At 42.6% G+C, this 22,652-nt stretch overlaps 2 protein-coding genes and 1 long non-coding RNA gene across 3 annotated transcripts; 2 read left to right on the forward strand and 1 right to left on the reverse strand.

The window, feature by feature from the left end:
* The first annotated feature begins 36 nt into the window (after positions 1–36).
* On the forward strand, positions 37–974 carry LOC308462564. The gene is made up of 2 exons (XR_013979209.1): positions 37–230; positions 735–974. It is a non-coding gene; the product is annotated as an uncharacterized lncRNA (long non-coding RNA).
* A 2,110-nt stretch (positions 975–3,084) lies between these two features.
* TRAPPC6B (trafficking protein particle complex subunit 6B) lies at positions 3,085–12,418 on the forward strand. Its single transcript, XM_080979910.1, has 6 exons — positions 3,085–3,447; positions 6,067–6,134; positions 6,854–6,971; positions 7,878–7,961; positions 10,037–10,130; positions 12,113–12,418. The coding sequence occupies exons 1-6, from the start codon at positions 3,352–3,354 to the stop codon at positions 12,142–12,144; spliced, it is 492 nt and encodes a 163-aa protein (XP_080836036.1). The 5' UTR covers positions 3,085–3,351; the 3' UTR covers positions 12,145–12,418.
* Positions 12,419–14,367: 1,949 nt separating this feature from the next.
* GEMIN2 (gem nuclear organelle associated protein 2) lies at positions 14,368–21,601 on the reverse strand. Its single transcript, XM_080979368.1, has 10 exons — positions 21,426–21,601; positions 20,158–20,242; positions 19,742–19,831; positions 18,962–19,021; positions 18,587–18,700; positions 18,113–18,157; positions 16,896–16,964; positions 16,426–16,536; positions 15,966–16,024; positions 14,368–14,830 (listed from the first exon to the last, which is right to left on the reverse strand). Exons 1-10 carry the CDS (start codon positions 21,545–21,547, stop codon positions 14,791–14,793), a joined length of 795 nt encoding a protein of 264 aa, XP_080835494.1. The 5' UTR covers positions 21,548–21,601; the 3' UTR covers positions 14,368–14,790.
* Positions 21,602–22,652: the final 1,051 nt, after the last annotated feature.

Below are 22,652 nucleotides of genomic sequence, written 5' to 3' on the forward strand. Positions count from 1 at the left end.
CGTCCCTAGCGAATCGCCGCCCTGACAGGTTGAGTGGCATTTGGGTGCTCCAGTCATCAGCTTCCTTCTTAGCCAATCGGGAATCCATAGTGCTTAGAGCGACGTTGGGAGAACCACTCGACGACCGCGTTGCTCTGTTTCTCCTGCCAATCGCGGAATGCCAGAGCAGGGTGGCATCGAGTAACCAATCAGTGATGGGAGGCGGGTCGGCTTATGCTTCCCTATCCGCCGTAAGACCAGCCCTACTAATTTTCGCGCGCTCCTCGGGTCATGAGGTGCCTTGAAGTGCAGGGGGCGGGACTAAACTCAATTTCCACGGACGCGTGGCTTCTCTGATTCTGAAATTTGCTTATAAGTCCTGTTCACTATTACGTACTTGGAAGCAAGCCCCATTGAAGTTAATGGAACTAACTTTTGAGTAAAAAAACCACAGACTCAGATGCGCAAGTGACAAGTTGAAGTAACAGTATAACTAAAATATGTGAGATTAGCAAACGCTCCCACTATCATTGCTGTAATTGCCTTCCCTGCACTTTAAGGCAAGCCATCTTATTTATTTATTGGGGCACAGAGGACTAAATGGTCACCAAGGTGAGGTAGTAGCAGCATTAATGTTTGCTGCTATCACAGCCAAATATTAGATCTTCAATGGGTCTAAGGTGTTTGGTCAAATTAATTTTGAATTTCTGCCTTCCCTGCTTTTTCATCACACAAAGCTTTCTATTAAATGACAGGAAAGCCCAGCTCAACAAGGGCAGAAGGATTCTAGGGAGTGAAACTGCCAAGGGCCCTGAATTGGCTGATCTCGTGATCAACAAGGCTACTGGCAAAACTAGCAAAACTCCTAGAGTCCACAAAGATGCCCACATCTCCAGGGACCACTTTGAAGAGTTCCTCACGCTCACAGACTGAGGTTGTGGGCCTCCAAGACCTATGACCAGACAAGATCTGAGTAAATAAAGAAACTGCACAGAGTCCATTATTCCTATGCAGCTCTTTGACCAAACATTACATTATTCATTGGTCCATGGGTAAACTTCCAAGCAACTGTACCTGGATATACTGTAATTAGCTATATAAGCTCTTATGTCCTGTGATTCAGTGCTCATCCATACTGTCGTTTAATATGGATAGAAGATTCCTGTACCTTCCTTAATTTGCCATTGTGCATATGACAGTATCTAAATTGGTGCCTTCCCACACTTTCCACTCCCACAGTTCAGACTTTCTCATACCCTTTCCTTTTTGGAGCATCCCTGGGACTGAGGGGAAAGTGTGGGAAGGCAGTGATTTGGAGGATAATGTCATGCACAACAGAATTAAGGGAGGTACAGGATGCTTACTATCCATGTTAAACAACAGTATGGATAAGCCCTCTTAAAGGGAGGTCTCTTACTGTGAAAATCTGTCTAAAATTCTGAACATCACAGACTGATAGTGTATCATATCACAACAATTCCAGATCATATCACAGAATAGTGTTCTTCATCTTTGTTTTTATAGTTATGACCAGGGGTCAGCAAATTTTTTCAGCAGGGGGCTAGTCCACTGTCCCTCAGGCCTTGTGGGGGACCGGACTATATTTTTGGGGAAACAAATTCCTATGCCCCACAAATAACCCAGAGATGCATTTTAAATAAAAGCACACATTCCATTCATGCAAAAACACCAGGCAGGCCAGGCCCCACAAATAACCCAGATATGCATTTTAAATAAAAGGACACATTCTACTCATGTAAAAACACAATGATTCCTGGACGGTCCGCGGGCTAGATTTAAAAGGCGATTGGGCCGGATCCAGCCCCCGGCCCTTAGTTTGCCTACCCATGGTTATGACTGGCATCAAGACAAACTGACCTGCAGTCATGTCACTACAGTTCAAGGCTGCACCACTGTGGAAAGCCTAACATCCTTATGTTACAGCAATAAAGCAAGACACACACAATATGGGGGGGGGGGGGGGGAGAGACCAATAATTCAGGAACAGTAACATCTATTTCCATGAAGTCCGTAACATATTATTGCTGACATCTTTCTAGTTTGAGAGACAATGAAGTGTGCCTCTGGGGTGAAGTCAAATCGCTGTGTTAGCAGCACCTAAGTAACCTCCCTGGGGCGCATGCCTGGGATGTATTGTGCAGATATCCACCAACCGTGGCATCATGCACGAACAATAGCCTCAACATTTTTTTACTCCACTTTCCCAACCACTTACAGCATTGCATCATTTTAAAATAAAGCAAATTAAACTATCATAAGAAAAGCAATTACAGTTTTGGAAAAAAGTCTTTTTTATAAAAACAACAACAACCTGGGAACAGAATGATAAAAGAAGCTACTATTTACGATTACGCTTAGAATTTGATCCTGCAAGCAATTCTATGTTGCCATTATTTTCTATTGATGTTGTTTTCAGTGCAAGCAACCTTCTAGGGTAATGGTGAGATTGAGAAATGAAAAGTAGCTCAATCTTATGGGATGAGCTGCTTTGAGGAAAAGGTAAGATATAAATCAAACAAACAGGATATAGATACAATTTATTTACTTCACATTTATCCAAGACCCTTGGAACACCCTATTGCAAGCCAATAGCAATTTATTTATAATTCTTACAACAACCTGCTGAAGTAGGTTGAAGGTGGAAAGGCTGAATTTGAGCCAAGTTAATGTACAGCTGGGATTAATTCCCAGTGGTCCCACTTTGACCCACTATGCTCTCTACACCCACTGATTTAGGCATCCCTAAAGTCACAGTAATCCTAGGGGTGTTCTGTTAAGAGGCCAGAAGAGTTTCCCTTTCTCTTTTCCTTCTGGTGTGGTGTTCTTAGTGTTTTTAGACCTATTTTAAGTTATTGGAATTTTCAAGTCTGCTGCAACTAGTTTTCTTATGGCCAGTGCCCATCCTGAACGTATGGGAGTTGTGACCATTATGCTCATTTGCCTTCGGTAGCAGTAAAGCTCTGCTGAATGAAACACAATTGCCTCTGGTCTATTTTTTGGGAATCCTGCAACGTGTTGTAAGTTTTTACTCTGCTAACTGTACGTTGGAATCTGGATCAATACTGAGTAGAACTCCATGACATCTTCAACGTAGCCGTGAGCCCGCCGGACCTTCGCTTCCAAACGGACAAGGGAGAGCAGCATCCCAATGCCCGAGATCGCTCCCACAGGAGCCCGCAAACCACCGAGCGTCGAGGCGGGGACTCCCCGGAGCTCCGCCCCAGAAGCAGCTGCCGGTTGTTGCTTGGGCAGCTCCGCCTCTGGATTGAAGGAGGGACTCGGCTCGGCTCGGCCCCGGCGAAGAGCGGGTGGGCCTGGTCCTCGTTCCCTTCTGCCCGGGATCTTCCCGGCATGAACAAGTCGGAGATGGCGGACGAGGCGCTCTTCCTGCTGCTGCACAACGAGATGGTGTCCGGGCTGTACCGCGCCGCCGAGCAGGGCGATGGGGTGAGCGGGGGTTGCTCTGGCGGCTCCGGGGAGGCATCCCGGCGCTTCCCCGTCGAAGGGAAGGGAGAGAGGCGGAGCCCGGGGGACGGCGCAGCCGGCGCTGTGGCCCGAGGAGGGTCCCTTTTTTATATTCCTTTTTTTAAACGAAGCTTTCCTAAATCTGGAATGCCTTCTCCTACCCAAAACCTCATAATGGAGTCTCTGGTTTCGAAATCTCTTCTCCTTAAAGCGCTGTGGTGGTTTGAGGGCCTGGCCACGGGTTTCTGGCGTCTGAAGAGATTAATCCGTGTTCAGTATCCAGGTTTGGGGCTGGTTATGGGCGAGTCCAGTGATGAACATGAACAGACTGCCCGAGAGAAATGTGATAAGCATCACATACAGTATGTACCAAGTAAACTAGGGATGATCTAAATTAAAAATGTTTATGACATTCCCTCTGACCCACTAATACAGGAGTCAGCAAACTTTTTCAGCAGGGGGCCGGTCCACTGTCCCTCAGACCTTGTGGGGGGCTGGACTATATTTTGAAAAAAAAAATAAATGAACGAATTCCTATGCCCCACAAATAACCCAGAGATGCATTTTAAATAAAAGAACGCATTCTATTCATGTAAAAACACGCTGATTCCCGGATCATCCACGGGCTGGATTTAGAAGGCGATTGGGCCGGATCCGGCCCCTGGGCCTTAGACCCATGCACTAATACAATGCCCCCCCCCCCCCCGCAACAGCATGCTTTGTGTTTGCATATAACTTTTTAAAATGCTTCAGAAATTCCTGTCATCTTTAGTGTAACGTGTCCTTAAATTTAGAAACAGCATAGGCGTTTTAAAATGGGCAGGATTAGGACGACACAACATTATCCATAATTCAGTTAGGACAGACTGTTTGCAATTAAATTAGTGTGTTTATTAAGCACACCTGGAGTCTGAATTCAGCAGTATTTGTAGTGGGATGAAACCCTAACTACTGTCTTTTTTTATTCCACTTCAAGTACTTCAGATTATAAAATTACAAAGAGTGTCTCAAAGTGTATGTTTGTAGGACCCAGCTTATTTTTATGGTTGTAAGTTGTTTTAAATTGTTTTTCATATTGTGTTTTAATGCTGTAACCTGCCCCGAGACCTTAGAGTGAAGGGTGGGAAATAGATGACTGACTGACTAGGGGTTTCTGTAAGAATTCCTGCTCTATGATTGCAGACATGGTGTTGTTGTCTATGACATGATGGTATATGTTTTGACTCCACAGAGTGGGAAGTGAAGGAAACAGGATGTTTGTGTTACTGTGTTCTTTGAAGTTGGACTATTGTCCTTTGTTCTTTTTCTCTTTGCTGTCTGATGCTAGAGAGAGAGGGAGCCATGTTGCAGTGCTCCATGTGTGTTTATATGTAAATAAAGTAGATTAGCCAAAATGCTGAGTTGCTGTGGTCTGTCGCGCAAGGTGCACGAACTCTACAGATCCCTAAGTGTGCTGGTGTCGATTGGCATCGGTCGCTGTGATGTTTGGGCTGAAAAAAGCTTATGAAGCTCCCGAACGATGGACCAGGAGGGAGGGAAGATGCCAGTCGGGCATGTGTCTCTGCCAGAGTCCTACTCGAGTGTAGGCTGAGCTCCTGACAGCCTCTGTTGCTTCAGACATCGCTCAGAAATTGGTCCTACTGCAATGCAAGGAACTTACTACATATATATATATATATATATATATATATATATATATATACATACACACCGTATATAAAACAATATCTAAAAAGCCCAGAAACCAGGCCTACTGGTTTCACTGGGGCCTTCTGATTGCAGCCTAACTAAACAAATTAGCTTTTGGTTTTGTTCAATTAGGATCCTCCGTTTGCATTTGGTGTACATTCTTACAGTCACATAGCCTTGTGTATTTGTTTTACCAAACAATTCATTGTTTTCTAAGTTTTCATGCTATAATAAATATATTGACTCTCTTCCCTTCTAGTGGCAGACTACCAATAATAATCAAAATTTGGGGGTTGGGTTTTTGAACACAGACACACTCCCCCCCCCCGCGCATTTACGCAGGGGTTATGTTCCGAGCGTGCATCAGTGAAATTGTGTATATTTGAAACGCCATTGAAGAAGCCTGCAAACACCCTACCCCTTTATGTGACTTTTTGTGATGTTTTCGGGTCACTTCCTGGTTCAGCATGATGCACACATGCGTGGTTGCGCACATATTGAATGCGCATAAATACGGGGTTGCCTGTAATTCCGTTTCTGTCCCCAGGGGTAAACATTAATGTGACTCTTTAATATATGATCTTTGGTATTCCAGTGCTTTGGAAAGACCTTTCTTCTGTGATGTTAAAACAGGAGTGGGCAGATCTCAGGACTGCCAAACTGTTTATCAGGAGTTGAAAAGAGAAAAACAAACATGTTTCTGCCTGTTGCTGCAAATTCACAATTCTATGTTGAGTGTCACAACCAACTGCCTTTTGATTACAGGCAAGAGAAAAATGTGGAATAAGAAAACTTAAAATATAACTTTGAAATAGATTTGCATAAGTTATTGCGGTTTGTGGGGTGTTCTTTGTACACCCCACAAGATTGTACACAATTTGTACACAAGATTGCCTTTATTATACGTTACAGGAAAATGGACGATGCATCTCAAAACTGGAAAATATGGGTTTTCGAGTAGGACAGGGATTAATAGAAAGGTGAGTGACATGTTTAGCTTCTCTCTTGACCCATTATTTTCCTTCAGAGTTGCAAATATTCCAGCAGGTTTCCTGATGTCCTTATATCATGTGTAAATTCAGTATATATCATAAGACGCAGAAATTCCCTAAGGGATGTTGTTTTTAAAGATGCCCCACACAAACTTTAGTGGCTGCAACGTGATGGGAAAATGAAGGGAATTCAGTGGCGCTGCCTTGTACTAAGTGGAAGTGTTTTTTCTGCTTGTGCAAGACCTTTCTTGTGCCAAGATTTGTAATAATTATTTCTAGTTGTAGTTTCAAATCATGGTGGGGTGGAGGAATTTGTTTTATGGATTGACCACCTTTTTGTCTATATTGTTTCTATTTATAACTTACATTGGGTGTTGGGTTTTTAATTTTTGGAAGTCACTTTGAAATTTTTGTGGGAAGCTAGCTCATAAATTGAATAAATCATTGGCATAATTAGAAACTAGAAATCTGCCTTATGTCAGGTCAGATAACTTGTCCTTCTAGTCCAGTGTTGTGTACTCAGACCGGCAGTGACTTTTGGGGGCCTCAGGATCATTCTCATCATTTTTTACTTAATCTGTTCTTTAAACCTCAGATGCCAGGCACTGAAACTGGCACCTTTTATTCTGCTAATGACTTATGCCCCCTCACCACATCACGTGCATGCAGCTAATTAAATGCCACTACTTTTAATTGCTTTCTCTTAGGTTTACAAAAGATACTGCCAGATTCAAAGATGAACTGGATATAATGAAGTTTATCTGCAAAGATTTTTGGACTACTGTATTCAAAAAGCAAATTGATAACCTCAGGACCAACCATCAGGTATTGTAAGAAACTGAACTTGTAGAGTTGCATATCAGTGCCAAGTGGGCGGAGAAGAAATTATACATAATTGTACATTATTGACATTCAAATACGTTAATATAAATTTGGATTCTGTCTGAAATTAAAACAATTGGGATCAGCTCTGTCAGCACAATTGCACAATGAAGCATTTGCTTGGATTGTACTACAGTTGGGGCTGTATGATTATAAATAAGGCCTTTGTATGTAGAAAGCAGTAAAAAGGTGAACAACCCTTACTGGCACTCTAGTTTTCTTTCTGCAGGGTATTTTCATATGTGAGAATATTCAAATAGTATTTTTCCACTTGCAGTTTAAAATAAGCAAGGGATCCATCACATTTTTTCCTGATTCTAATTAGGTTCTTATTTCAGAATAATTTTGTTAGGATCATATGCCAGCCACCTTGTGCTGTAAAGAGAATTACATAAGGGTAACGTGTGTAGCTAAACAATACAGATTTATTCTATGGTGTTCCTTCAATTTGGTTTTTGCTGTTTTTCTTGTTGTTAATATTGTACACTGTCTTGGGAAGATTTTATCTTGAAAGGCAGGATTTGAAAGGATGAATGAATAATTAACATAATAAAACAATCCAGCTAGTAACCATATTTGCCCAGAAGTTAACTTCCTGGGGAGAAAGATGTCTGCCATTAACCTAGCCTTTCTTTCAAAGTGACTGGTTGGGATGATTGCAGTTTAATTGACCGGACTGCATTTGGTAGGAAAATAAAGTATACTGCATGTGTTTGCACGTACTCTGTAACTAGCTTTTTCCATGTATATTACCTAGCGGGGTTACAACATTAATAAATGATTATTGCATGAATAGCCAAGGAAAAGGCAGGATATTACTACTGTATAACTGTTATTCATTTTTTGCAGGGCATCTATGTACTACAGGACAACAAGTTCCGTCTTCTGACTCAGATGTCTGCTGGAAAACAGTATTTGGAGCATGCTCCTAAGGCTTGTATAATTAACTATATCTTACGTATTTCATAAGAGCACCTTCAAAAACAAATTTCTTCATGGAGTTGCAATACAGTGGTACCTCGGGATGCAAACGGGATCCGTTCCGGAGCCCCGTTCGCATCCTGAATAGAATGTAAGACACGCGTGCGCGGGTCACGTTTCACTGCTTCTGCGCATGCATGTGACATCATTTTGACCGTCTGTGCATACGCGAGTGGCGAAACCAGAAATTAATGTGCTCCGTTACTTCCGGGTCGCCGCGGAGCGCAACCCGAAAATATTTATCCTGAAGCATATTTATCCCGAGGTATGACTGTATATTCCTTACATGTATGGGGCAGGGGAGAGCAGCAGGAATAGTCTTGCAATGGTGTTATCGTCTCCATGCACTGGATGTTCACAGTTGTGCTTTATACTATCATATATTTATTCTGTGTTAATAAACGTTGAAGGGAAAGCAAACTCTTTTATAGCAGTATTTTATCAGTTGATTGCATTCTAGCTGTCAGATCTACATGTTCGCATGCTAGTATTAAAGAAGTATCCTCAAGATAGATAGATAGATAGATAGATAGATATCACATATTACTGTGGGCCCTCTTTCCCCACTTCCTGCATGGAAGTGTCTTCAAGCTGCTCTCGACAGGGTTAACACTCTCCTTAAATAATGAAATTCATACGTTGGAGGGTTGATCCTGTTTTTTTTTCACTGGAGGGAGAGCCAAGTGCCAGTAATTAATTAATTAATTATTGTTATTTATACCCCAGCCACTCTGGGCGGCTTACAGCACACAAAAATATTGTAAAACATTAGATATTTCCTGATACAGGGTTGCCTTCAAATGCCTCCATGACATTTTGCCCTTTCCACCAGCTACAACTGGCGCACTGGTTGCACCCCTTCCTGGACGAAGAGCCTGACCACAGTTATCCATGTTCTGGGGAAACCCAGCCAGATGGGCGGGGTATAAATAATAATAAATAGTAAATTATTATAACTTCCAGAATAGATTATTGTGTTGCATGATGAGGCCTCCTCTTTGAAAATAATAATAATAATAATAATAATTTATTATTTATACCCCGCCCATCTGGCTGGGTTTCCCCAGCCACTCTGGGCGGCTTCCAAAAGAATATTAAAATACTATGATACATCAAACATTAAAAGCTTCCCTAAACAGGGCTGCCTTCAGATGTCTTCTAAAAGTCTGGTAGTTGTTGTTCTCTTTGACATCTGGTGGGAGGGCGTTCCACAGGGAGGGCGCCACTACCGAGAAGGCCCTCTGCCTGGTTCCCTGTAACTTGGCTTCTCGCAGTGAGGGAACCGCCAGAAGGCCCTCGGTGCTGGACCTCAGTGTCCGGGTAGAACGATGGAGGTGGAGACGCTCCTTCAGGTATACTGGACCGAGGCCGTTTAGGGCTTTAAAGGTCAGCACCAACACTTTGAATTGTGCTCGGAAACGTACTGGGAGCCAATGTAGGTCTTTCAAGACCGGTGTTATATGGTCTCGGCGGCTGTTCCCAGTCACCAGTCTGGCTGCTGCATTCTGGATTAGTTGTAGTTTCCGGGTCACCTTCAAAGGTAGCCCCACGTAGAGCGCATTGCAGTAGTCCAAGCGGGAGATAACCAGAGCATGCACCACTCTGGCGAGGCAGTCCGCGGGCAGATAGGGTCTCAACCTACGTACCAGATGGAGCTGGTACACAGCTGCCCTGGACACGGATTTAACCTGTGCCTCCATGGACAGCTGTGAGTCCAAAATGACTCCCAGGCTGCGCACCTGGTCCTTCAGGGGCACGGTTACCCCATTCAGGACCAGGGAGTCCCCCACACCTGCCCGCCTCCTGTCCCCCAGAAACAGTACTTCTGTCTTGTCAGGATTCAACCTCAATCTGTTTGCCGCCATCCATCCTCCAACCGCAGTGTTGGATATTAAATTCAAAACAGTGTTGAATATTAAATTCCTCGGCACAAGTTTAAAGAACTTTCAACAGTGTAATGCGAGAATTATATAAATTATCAGAATGTTGTTTTGTTTGACTTAATGTATGGGTCTTTCCCCCCACAGTACTTGGCATTTACTTGTGGATTAATAAGAGGCGCTTTATCAAACTTGGGAATAAAGAGCATCGTGACAGCCGAGGTTTCAACAATGCCTGCATGTAAGTACTCTTCTTCTTGGCAAAGTATGTGTGCAAATTGTCTTTCCCACTTAATATAAAGTTGGTGAGACAAATGACCAATTTTAGCAATTATGAGGTGGTTGCTCTTAAAATAGCTTGTTGTAGCTAAGCTTGGCCAATGATAATTTTGCAGTCTGAGGTGGAGGATACGATGGTACTTCCCATCGCTCCCAATTCATTCCAGGAACGCAGCTGGTACTGTTTTCCCCCCTGCTTCATCTGTGAGCAGCAGCCTAGTATCGAATAGGGAGGGTAGGACACAGGGCAAACACAAACCCTGCCTTCCACACCTCACTGTTGCCCCCTGCCCACCAGCATCTGACTAATGATAAAGCCAGCCTTGGGTATAGGTTGCAAAAACATATAGGGGGCTTAAAGGTAAAGGTAAAGAGACTCCTGACCATTAGGTCCAGTCGTGGCCGACTAGGGTTGTGGCGCTTATCTCGCTTTATTGGCCAAGGGAGCCGGCGTACACCTTCCAGGTCATGTGGCCAGCATGACTAAGCTGCTTCTGGCGAACCAGAGCAGCACACAGAAACGCCATTTACCTTCCCGCCGGAGCAGTACCTATTTATCTACTTGCACTTTGACGTGCTTTTGAACTGCTAGGTTGGCAGGAGCAGGGACTGAGCAACGGGAGCTCACCCCGTCACGGGGATTCGAACTGCTGACCTTTTGATCGGCAAGTCCTAGGCTCTGTGGTTTAACCTACAGCGCCACCCGCATCCCGTTTTAGGGGACTTAAGTAGGGGGAAATGTGTTGGGTGGTGGATTTCTTATGAATTTCTAGCTAGAGACCTGCATGCCTAACTGGATACAGACTTCGCTCTAGATTCATGGGCTTTTTCAAGCCCTAACACACAGATGTCACACTAAATTGCTTGGTTTTTTCCTCTGTGTGTCAAGCCAAGCCGAGTGTGGCTGCAGTTCTGGAAATACAAGAGTGGCTGAAGAGAGGCATGCCAGAGGATCCATCAGATCCCACGCCATCTCATTCTTCCAACAAGGGAGAAATATTATCCAAATTATGTTGAGTTACGGTATTTTACCTCACATTGATTTTTTTGAAGAAGCAAAATGGAGGAAAGGCAAAAAGCCACCATGGCCAGCATGAGCCCAGCAAGACTTCAGGAAGTGGCAGTTCTGTAGGATTTCTCTGTAAGACTGTAATTCTAAATCCACTTACAGGGGAGCAAACCCCATTGAACACAGTGGGATTTACTTATGAAGAAACATGCATAGGATGTTGTATCTTCAAACATGTTGAAATAAATGGTGGTAGTAACTAGCTACTCAACCGGAGGCCCATGGTGAAACATGGATATCAGTTCTGTACCTACTTAAGTGAGAGTAAGGCTTACAGAACTGAATAGGACATCTGAGTAGAAACCTGATTGCACTGGTAACGGTAATTGGTTTTTTAAAATATGTCCGAACTACCTCCTAATACAGAGTTTGAGAGATTTTTGTTAAATCTAGCTAACAGGGTAGGGAACTGGATCCAGCCAGTGGGCTGAATCTCGATTTTCGCCGCAAACCTACGGTTAACTTTCGGCAGGTTGGCAGATGGTTACCCACCTGTCAGTCACCTGATGTCACCATGACATCAGATGGAGCATTTTGCTTTGCCTGCATGGTTTGAAGTCAAACCATACAGGTGAAGGAAGTATTTCCTTGACAGTGTTGCTGTACTGCTCAGCTGCTCTGCACTTACAGCTAGCTCTGTTTTGGGATTGGCTGCATTGGTGCTGACAGGAAGCCTCGCTTGTCAAAGAACAATTGGGAGCACACAATTGTGACCCCCCCCATGCTTTATATGTCTTGTGGACCAGAGGTTCCACACCCTTGACTTATTGTTATTGGAGGATATAATAAAGTACATGTAACCATACCACTTTTAACTACACGGAGTTGTTTCTTCTTGGTAAGATGGATGTTACAATAACTTTCTTTCTTTACAGGCAAATTTCAGGTGATGATACAGAAGATATAGCACATGTACAGAACCAGCTTCCTGCCTTGTAAAATGACAAATAAAATGTATATTTTATTTATATCCGTAGTTTATTGAAGCTGTCCTGTATTGTATAAAATGCCATATAGTTTGAAACACAAATTTTCAAGTATGACCAATAGCCAGTGTCTGCTGTATATCTTGCTTTTTTTTCTTTTTTGGTAGTCGCTAAGTTACTGTGTGTTTCAAGGAAGATGAAGCTTACAAGTTTGTAAAGATGGAATGGAAACCTTGATTAAATTTCAAGCTCTAATGTCTGGTTAGTTTTGCAGTACTTTGATTTAGCAATGCAAAATTTGTTCCAAGCATTGATCTAGAGGTGGGTTTGACAAGATCTTTGCATATATAATGGGGCACCCAGCTATTATCTGAACTGGGGCTATAATGTCTAATAGAATAATTAGAATGATTAATTAGATGACAGACTTTTACATTTGTTTTTAATGCAAATACTTCTAAAAACTGCAGATGACGAGGCCAATCTTTGAAAGGCATTCTTTTCTATTTTTATAGGAGGGACTGCCTTTAAGATAACATACATGTTAAAACAGGCCTAAACTAAAAGCAAAAATTGCAACCAGACAAAATTAGTCATGGTTTAGTCCCATCAGATTCATTGGGACAAGTTAGCCATGCCTAATAAGTCCCATCAAGACTAAGCATGACTACCTTAAGTCTGAAACTCTGAATCCAACCCTTTGCATGATCAAAGCATTTTCCCCCCATCAGCAATTTTAAATTAATAGCTTAATGGGTGAACTCATGATTAAATGACTGAAATACCTTAGTCAGGTTGTATCCCTCATTTAACCAGCTTCCCCCTTCACAGCTTTTGAGATACTAAAGAAATATTGCTGTATGGAACGGGGTTGAACTAGAAGATGGTCTTCAGGCTCCCTGCCAGCTCTAGAATTCTATGGTTCTGACTTCATTGTGTGCCTGCAAACACATACATATATTATCTATGCTATACTACTTGGTTGGAATAAATTTAAGGTATTGAAAGGTCTAGATCCTACTTTTCCAAGCTGGCTCACCAAACAAATAACATGATCAAAATATGTAAGTGAACAGGCCAAAACCAAGAATAATTAGCTAAGCGAATTTAAATGCCTACCTAAACAAAAAGGGTTTAAGTCCAGATCCCGGCCTCTCTCATGTTGCCCCAAGTGTATCTTGGGTTAAAGGTGCGTTGAAACATGCAAGGGGAGCCGCCCCCCAATGACCTCATGTGACCCACAAAAGTTGTCCCGGTGGGAATGGATTATATTGAAAGGGTTCCGTACTCCTCTTATGGCTTTAAAGGTAGTGACCAGCACTTGGAATTCAGCCTGGAAATGTATGTTCTCAAGGCCCAGCCCTGCTCAGCACTCTCCCTGCAACATTTTGCACAAGCTGAATTTCCAGATGCTTTCAAAGGCATGCCCAGGTAGAGCCCATTACGGTACTTCAGTCTGGTGCTAAGAAGTATGTGGCACCACGGCAGGACCTGGAGAGCACCATGTTGGTTACTGCTGATCTATGTGTTAGCTGTGTGAGGAAAAGTCTTGGAGCACTTCTGAATGAGTTGCAGTAATTGCTTTCAAGGATAGAAAGGCATGAATAACAACAGCTAGGTATGAAGAGGAAGGCAAATTTCTAATGAACTTTCCACCAAATAAAATCTTGCTCAGCCTCTGACTTCATAGGCAGTGACTGGCACACATCAAATTTGGAAAAATAAAATACAAGTAGAATATATCTAAGCTAAATCTCTGCATAGATTTTTTTTTTTTTACTATTCCTAGTATAGAAGGGGGATTCTGCTTGTGAGAAGCAGTGTTGGGGAATGATCAATATCAGTTAACTTGCATCTACTAAAGCTGCTACATCCATTTTATGAACTAAATTTGGCTATTTTAAGATGATGAAGAGGAGGAGTTTGGATTTGATATCCCGCTTTATCACTACCTGAAGAAGTCTCAAAGCGGCTAACAATCTCCTTTCCCTTCCTCCCCCACAACAAACAATCTGTGAGGTGAGTGAGGCTGAGAGACTTCAGAGAAGTGTGACTGGCCCAAGGTCACCCAGCAGCTGCATGTGGAGGAGCGGGGAAACGAACCCGGTTCACCAGATTACGAGTCTACCGCTCTTAACCACTACACCACACTGGCTCCTAAAGCATTGCAAAGAGCCAATACCAATACACTCACAAATCAAAACTCTTTTGAATAACTTTATTTATAAAAACATAATATTATAAAAACTTTACACTAGCCAGATTCAGTCCTGCAGGGTTTTCAATGACAGAATCAGTCTTGTTCCATGGTGTAGCTTGAATGAGGAGGAGTTTGGTATATGAACTGCAATCGCACACTAGCTGCAGGCAAATGGGTCCTTCAGAAAGTGTTTTAGGCACTGTGTTGGTGACCTTTTCCAAGCTGAGTTTTCCAGCCACGCTTGCTAAAAAGACATTCCAACTATTCATTTTCTACAGAATTCCCCCCCTACTCAGGGAGATCACACTGGAAGATGGGATATCTCTGCTGTTCGTCACACTTGTCACAGAGGAGCTAGCTAATAACACTGGCTTGCATAGTGCCCTAGAAACAATGGCATCCCATGCTTTTATGCTTTCCAGACTTGTCAGGATGCTTCATCAGCCAGATCGTGCTGGTCAAAATACCTATTGGGGGGAAAGAATCCATAAAAGTTATACAAGTCGCTAAGGAAAGCCTACACAAAAACTTAAAATGTCAAAGAAACACAACACATACACTTGGGTCTCTCAAACTCCTTCAACTGAACACTGATGTACTAAATGAATGCAAAAACTATACCAATTTCAGTTGTTTCTTCAAGAACAGAGGCCGGGGGAGGCTCAGCTTTTCTTAAGGTTAATAATCCTGTGCATTCGTAGTCCCTGCTGGCATGCAGCCCCACAAAAGATTACCTTCAAGGGAATGTGGGTCTCAACAAGGTTCCTTAGCTCTGATTTATAACAACAAAGAGGTTCCAAACAGGTTTTGCCTTGGTAGTGAATAAACTGGTAGTGAATAAAGGCTAAAACAACTTGAAAGAATCCTATAAAAGGTGACAGTTATTTAATTCTGTTGTGATATTCATTCCCTCTGCCCCTACTTTGCAATACACTTTTGATAAGGAATCAGAACCTATTGATCCCGGATGAATAAGGAGGCATCCTCAAGCAATTCTGAGGAGAAGTGACGAGAGGGAGGGGGAAACGAGGAGCAGACAAATTATAGCCTTTATGAAAAACAGTACAGTGGTACCTCGGGTTACATACGCTTCAGGTTACATACGCTTCAGGTTACAGAATCCGCTTACCCAGAAATATTACCTTAGGTTAAGAACTTTGCTTCAGGATGAGAACAGAAATTGTGCTCCGGCGGCGCAACAGCGGCAGGAGGCCCCATTAAGCTAAAGTGGTGCTTCAGGTTAAGAACGGACCTCCGGAACGGATTAAGTACTTAACCCGAGGTACCACTGTATGTGGTTCTTGTGGTCAGGGCATATTATAAGCCATCCAGAAGCCTCATCACGCTGGATTATAGGGTGAGTGATGGCTGAACTTTGCCCCCTAAATCTGCATAAAGAAACTGAAACAGCCTAGAAGGCCACAAAACTACAGGACTTAAAAATCCAAAGCTTCTGTCAGACCATTGAGTGACTCAAGCTTACAATCCTTAAATAGCCTTATACAGATTACAATTCAGCTCTTTCTCCTTTAGGGCTGCAAATCTGGCCCAGTGGCTTGCAGCTTTGAACCTGCTCTTAATAGTTATGCAACTATGCCATACCTGCCAACTAAACAAATTAACAAGTTCAGAGCAGACACTTTTTCATCATTCTTGTTTTCCTGCAACAGAAGAAAAATGAAGTTAATGTAGTATGTTACAGCAAATGTCAACAATCCCAAACATATTTGTGACTCGAAACACACTGCACTGAATGTGACAGTAATTTCTTATGTTATCAGCATTTGCTGTTATGCTTCTGAAAACAGGTGATTCACTAAATTCAGGCATTCACTAAATTAATTAAGAACTGTCAGCATTTTGAACATTCACTGTACCCCAAATTCTCTTTTCTGCCATGCTTTGAATTGTCATTTTCAGAATATATAAAGAAACAAAATGTAAAAAACACACATTTCATACAACCCAGATGGTTACAGGAAAAGGAAACGATGAGCAATTAGCATAGATTATAAATTCCTCTATTACTTTTCTGCCACAATAATTTGTTGATTCATCTTACTTCTAAGACTCTCACTTCAGAGCATCGTCTGGCCAACTGCCGAATGAGGGAGTGAGCCTCTGGCAACAATGGTTTTTCAAGACAAGCCAATAGCGCATAAAGCCATCTGCCCTAGAGAAATTCAACAAAAGTTGCAACAAGAATTTAACACTTAAGTAAAATAGTTATTACCTTGTTTTATCAAAATACACCTTGATCTAAGGATTACCACTGTGAAAGATCCATAGCAACCCAGTCACCATAAAATAGAGACATGTGGTTTTCTCAAGCCAAATTTAGCTTTCAGGAGCTTCCTGCAGCCAATCAGAAGCCGCGTTTTGGTTTCCGAACGTTTTGGAAGTCGAACGGACTTCTGGAATGGATTCCGTTAGACTTCCAAGGTACCACTGTATTATTTTTCTTTAGCCTAACTTCCCAGATTGCCTTCTTTGACTTCCAAAACAAAACAAAAAAGAAAGAGTGCAAGTTACCAGTTCTGGAGTAAATTCCTTCTCTGCAAGCCAGTTTGTCAGGTACTCCAAGACACTGGTTACTGTTGCCTTTTAAGAACAAGAGAAGCAGTTATGAAGAAGGGTTTTCTGCAGCTAGTGTTTCCATACATCCCTTGCATTATTCGAAAAGATGTAACAGCTATATTAGATATTTTATACCACGTGCAGGGAATCTGGTCCTCCCAAGTTGTGGGTGGATTCCAGCTCCCATAAGCGCCAGCTAGCATGGAGGGCTGCAGGTTCCTGACTGACTTACACAAATGCTAAGGATCAAGGAAGCAAATGGCTAAATGGATCACAATAAACCTGTTTTGAATACACATGCAAAGCCACCCTGTGGTGACAACACAGCCTTGGCTGGGGAGGGCGGGGTATAAATAAATTTTATTATTATTATTATTATTATTATTATTATTATTATTCTGCTGCTGCTATGAAATAACCTCTAGCCCAGGGTTTCCCAAACTTGGGTCTCCAGCTGTTTTTGGACTACAGCTCCCATCATCCCTAGCTAGCAGGACCAGTGGTCAAGGATGATGGAAACTGTAGTCCAAAAAAGAGCTGGAAACCAAAGTTTGGAAAACCCTTTGTCGAGCCCACAGGCCTCATTAGGCCCACTAGCCTTCAGAGGTTGGCAATCTTCTTCTGCAGCCAAAATAGGTGCTTCTTGAATTTGAAATAAGCTGCTTTCTCCCATCACCCTGCAGAGGCACTAAAAAAGGTGCCAAATTTAAAAAGGGCAGAACTCAAGTTTGGTCTGCAAAGGAAGTGTCTTTGTTTGCAGCCACGGCTTAAACTTTCGACCACCTGATATCATATGACATCAAGTGACTTGACAGGTGAGTGAGTGGCCCCATCACCTATCAAAGTGTCCTGCAGAAGGCTAGCCACTTCTGGATCTAGCCCTCTAGTGTAGATCCAATTCCCCATCCCTGCTGAACAGTCTTATCATAAACATTTATATTTCACTGGCATATCCAATTTGAAAATCAGGTTGCTGTCTGTGACAAATATTCCTACAAACTTTCACAAAAATTTTTGTTAGATCATAACTAGCAAACTGTAGTTCAGAGCTGGATGCAACTTTCCACAAGCAATATGTATGATGGTAGGATGTCTATGAGTAAGTGGACAGTATAAATCTAAAGAATTCACTGGTTTCAGCCATATTTGTAGAGTGAAAGAAATAGAATTACCTGATTCATTCTGCTAACAATACTCAGCAATGGAGGAAAGCCAATCTAGCAGAGAGAAAAAAAACTCCATTAGAATATATAGGATTTTTGTAGGATACAGATGTATTTGATGGAAATCAGAATTAGTTTAGCACACAAACAGCAGCACTTTGCTGGCAATGGGTGATAACAAACAGGACACCCCCTTCATTTGTGCCTCCTCTCCAAATCTGTTCCAGAGGGTCCCCAAAACCCCAGAGCAGATTTTGTAAGTGCAGGGCAAGGCTGTACAAAGGAGGAGAGGAAGGAGAAGTCACATTGTATCAGTGGAAGGTATCTCTGTGGTGGACAGTCAAAGTGGGTTATCACCCAATGTTTTTTTTAAAAAAATCTTTATTAAATGAGAGTGTCAAATGCCCATAAAAACATGCCTAGGAACTCTGAACAAGGATGTACAATAGATATTCAACACTTTTGTCCAAAGTTAATACGCACTTGTACATAATCAATTCCTTGATCTTCATCTCTGGATACTTCAACAGCTGTGTCTAAATAGGACTTTTCACCTAGACAAAACCTTTTCCAGCCTTCTTCATCCTCCACTCTGGGCTGAAGAATGCAAAAAGGCAAATTACTTTTCTTATTTAAATGTTGTGGGGGTTTTTTTTCCATTAGGTTAAAGAAAATTCTACCCTCAAAAAAGTCAATCCTGTATTTTCACTTTGTAACACAGTTACCACAACAACAACACTTGGATTTATAATGTGACCCAAGAACAAAATTTTAAAAAAGGCATTTATAAGGGGCTGAATTGGAGTATTATGGAACAAACAGTTTGACAACACGGTTAATATGTTATATTCAACTTACGATTGCTACATTACTGTCCAAATGTTGCGACTTCCAATGATTCCTGTGCTTGTTCACACTCTGAAAGATTTATAATTAAAACCTAATGACTACAGCATTGATCAGTTAAAAAGACCTCAACAGAATTAAATCTTATTTCAAAAGGAAAAAGAGTGAGATGAGTGGCAGGCTGAATTTGGTTGTTGTTTTTGATAAGGACTATAACATTATACAAATCAACACAATGTGATCCTTTCTATTTTAAAAAAACTCTTGAAAGTTAGTTGATCTGAGAGCATGTTTAATATTGGGAGGCCAAATCTTTAGAATGCAGATCTTTGGGAGTTCTGTCAGGCTGACAAGAAGATTCAGGAAGTGTGTTAGAATATACCAGGAAAAACAACATACAGTGGTGCCTCGCAAGACGAAATTAATTCGTTCCGCGAGTTTTGTCGTCTTGCGATTTTTTTCGTCTTGCGAAGCACAGTGTCGGGAAAGTTTTGGAAAAGCTTCAAAAATCACCAAAGTCTTTAAAAACCTCAAAAAAGGCTACCACACCGCGTTCTATGAGTTGCTCCTCGAAGTCAAGTCGCAACTGTATTAACGGTGTTAAGAAAAAGGAAACAAACTTGCAAGACGTTTCCGTCTTGCGAAGCAAGCCCATAGGGAAAATCGTCTTGCGAAGCAGCTCAAAAAACAAAAAACCCTTTCGTCTAGCGAGTTTTTTGTCTTGCGAGGCATTCGTCTTGCGAGGTACCACTGTATTGGGTCACTGGCTTGGTGTGTGTAATCATTACTCACCTGTCGAATGGCTGAAAAGTGTGCCACTTGTTGCTGTTGCCATTTCAGAGTTGGAGAATACCCTTCAGGGGCAGGTTGGCATCCTGAAAGCTAACAAAGGAAAGAATGAATATGGCTTTGTTAAGAATTTAGCATACCAGTAGTTACATTTTAAGGCAGGACCATGTTGTTGCAATTTCAAGTCCTGTTCTGCAAGAACACCAGCCACATGGCTGGTGCAAGGTGTTCAATTTTGTGACTGAAAAACCCTCAAAAGCCTTGGCAGTTTACGTGGATGGTGTCTACTTTTGCAAAACAAACCCTGAAATTGCAATAGCATGGCACATTCTTAAAACAAGAGAACAATCAGACTCAAGTGCTTCCAACTTTATTATTTTATCTCAAGAAGTTTATGGATACAGTTCTTCCAAACTTACTGAAATATTCGCAGTCTGCTTCTTTTTCAATTTCTTGGGGTCTATCTGGGCCACAACAACATCAGGGCATTTTGCAGCTTCAATCCTACAAAACAAAAATGGGGTCTAAAATTTGGAGTGCCTTCTGATTTCCCTGTAAGTTTACCATGTAAAACGAGGTTTTCTATATGCGACACACTGAAATACTTAAGGAAATTGTCACAATCTATCCCACCCTTTGCCCTCAACTGGGCTTCATTGAGAATCTTGATTGCCTTCTTCTCTTTTATATAATTTTGCCTCTTTGAGCTGTTTTATGTATTTTCAATGAGAATGTTTTATTTTTAGGCTTTTTTGATCAGTCAAAAGAACAGGCTGCGATATAAAACTATTAATCCAGAACATAACATAGAAGGGCAGCAGAAACGTTATCCATATGTGCTTCACAAACTACAGCTGAAAACTGTATTACTATTTAAAAGATAAGTGTTGTGTTTTTGTCTTATGTTACAATATTTGGCTAAGTATTCTTTGAATTTTTTCTTGTTGGCTGAACATTTTTTGGTTAACGCTCAATGTGTTTTACAAGTTAAATCTATGCAGTCAGAAGTAAGGCCCAATGCTTTCAACAGAGCTTACTCCCAGGTAACAACACTGCAGTCATGTCACACAGCTGATAAGGAAAGTGAGCACTGATCTCCCCAAATTCCAACATGTGAACATCGCCGTTGTCACCTCCATAGTCTGCCCCTGTCAGCTGATCCTAACCAACTGGGTATAGAAGTATGTACTGATACTCTTTGGTGTGTGTGTATCAAAACAAAGAATCTGCCTGAATTTTTGGACTTTGTGCACGTGGCTATGGCGGCTGTCACGATGTGTTCCTGTACTTCAAAATTTAAGACGACAAAACTGTTTTGTTTCCTAAGATGGGCTGCGGATGGGGAAGAAAGAAAAGGAAAAAGAAATGTGCTAAAAAATAAAAATAGTGGCCTACAGCCAGCCTCTGGGAAATAAATGACCCGATCCCGACAGAACTGCACGCACATCTGGCCATGAAAAGAAGCACTTGCCCTGATCAGCTCTATGCAAACTGCAAGCACGCTGGAAGCAGCAGCAGCATGAGGGTCCACTTGGCAGTGAGAAACATTATTGGCCTCTCTGTTCCCCGGAAGGGGCTGGCAGGCGATCCCAGCCCGCTCCCTCTGCCCCCCGGAGCAGCCCCGCTCCGCACCCCGACCTACCAAGGGGGCGCCCACAGACACCCGGCCAGGCCGCCGCCCACTTACTGGACCCGCTTTAAATATTCCTGGGGTGTTCTGGGGGGCACGGTGGGGTCGAAGTCCTCCGAGAGGTCGCAGTCCTGCACAGGCAGGAGCCGCGGCATCAACTCCTCCGCCGCCGACTCCATCTCTCAACCTCCGGGAGCCTTCTTTGGCCAGAGCCCGCAAAGCGCATGCGCGGCAAACCGCGACGACCGAGAAGCGGACCTAGCGCGCACGCGCAAACCGCTGCTTCGAGAGTTCAGCGGGCAGAGGCGCCTGCGCAGGGATTGAGCGGCCGCGTTGACTTACACTGTATGCCGCGTTCCACAAAGAGCTGGGCCTTGCAGCAAACGTTCAAAAACATAACCAGTAAATTTAAAAAAACAAATTAGCAAACAGAATAAATTCAACATTAAAACAAAATATGCCTAGGTTTAAGTATTTAAATACAAAGGAAAACAAGAGTTAACTGACAATAAAGTTTCTAGTTCTGGTCTTCCTGCACTCCAAGGAGCCTGGTTTAAATACAGTTCAGAGGGAAGCCAGGTTAGATGACATACAGCCTGGCTCACATAGCCTTACTCCAGAGGAGGCTGGCAGCAAGAGAAGAGACATGTTGGGGAGCAATGATGGCCACTCTATTCCCCAGCCTCATGGAAGTACTAACTTGCTGGTGCAGGTCTTATGGCCTGCCCTGAGCCCCCCTCCAAAATAAAAAACAAAATAAACTACGGAGCTTTCCTTTTATTCAAGCATAGGATGCACTTGATAGAAACATGAGCATACAATTTATGCTTAAACTTTTCTACAGAAACCTTGCATTCAAGGCAACAGATGTCAAGCAGTGACATTCAAGGCAACAGATGTCAAGACAGCAGTGATAGCTTGCGGTCACTATTTTTCATGTCAACATGTGGGATTTAAATGCTATGGAACACTGACCATGGACCTGAGATTTTATTTGTTTAATTGGGAGATAAAAAGGTAAAGGTAAAGTGACCCCTGACCATTAGGTCCAGTCGTGACCGACTCTGGGGTTGTGGTGCTCATCTCACTTTCTTGGCCCAGGGAGCCGGCGTACAGCTTCCGGGTCATGTGGCCAGCATGACTAAACTGCTTCTGGCAAACCAGAGCAGTGCACAGAAACGCCATTTACCTTCCTGCCGGAGCGGTACCTTTTAACTACTTGCACTTTGACGTGCTTTCGAACTGCTAGGTTGGCAGGAGCAAGGACCAAGCAACAGGAGCTCA

The sequence above is a fragment of the Podarcis pityusensis genome (genome assembly GCF_964106645.2).
Source record: "Podarcis pityusensis genome assembly, chromosome: 1".
Classification (NCBI taxonomy): Eukaryota; Metazoa; Chordata; class Lepidosauria; order Squamata; family Lacertidae; genus Podarcis; species Podarcis pityusensis.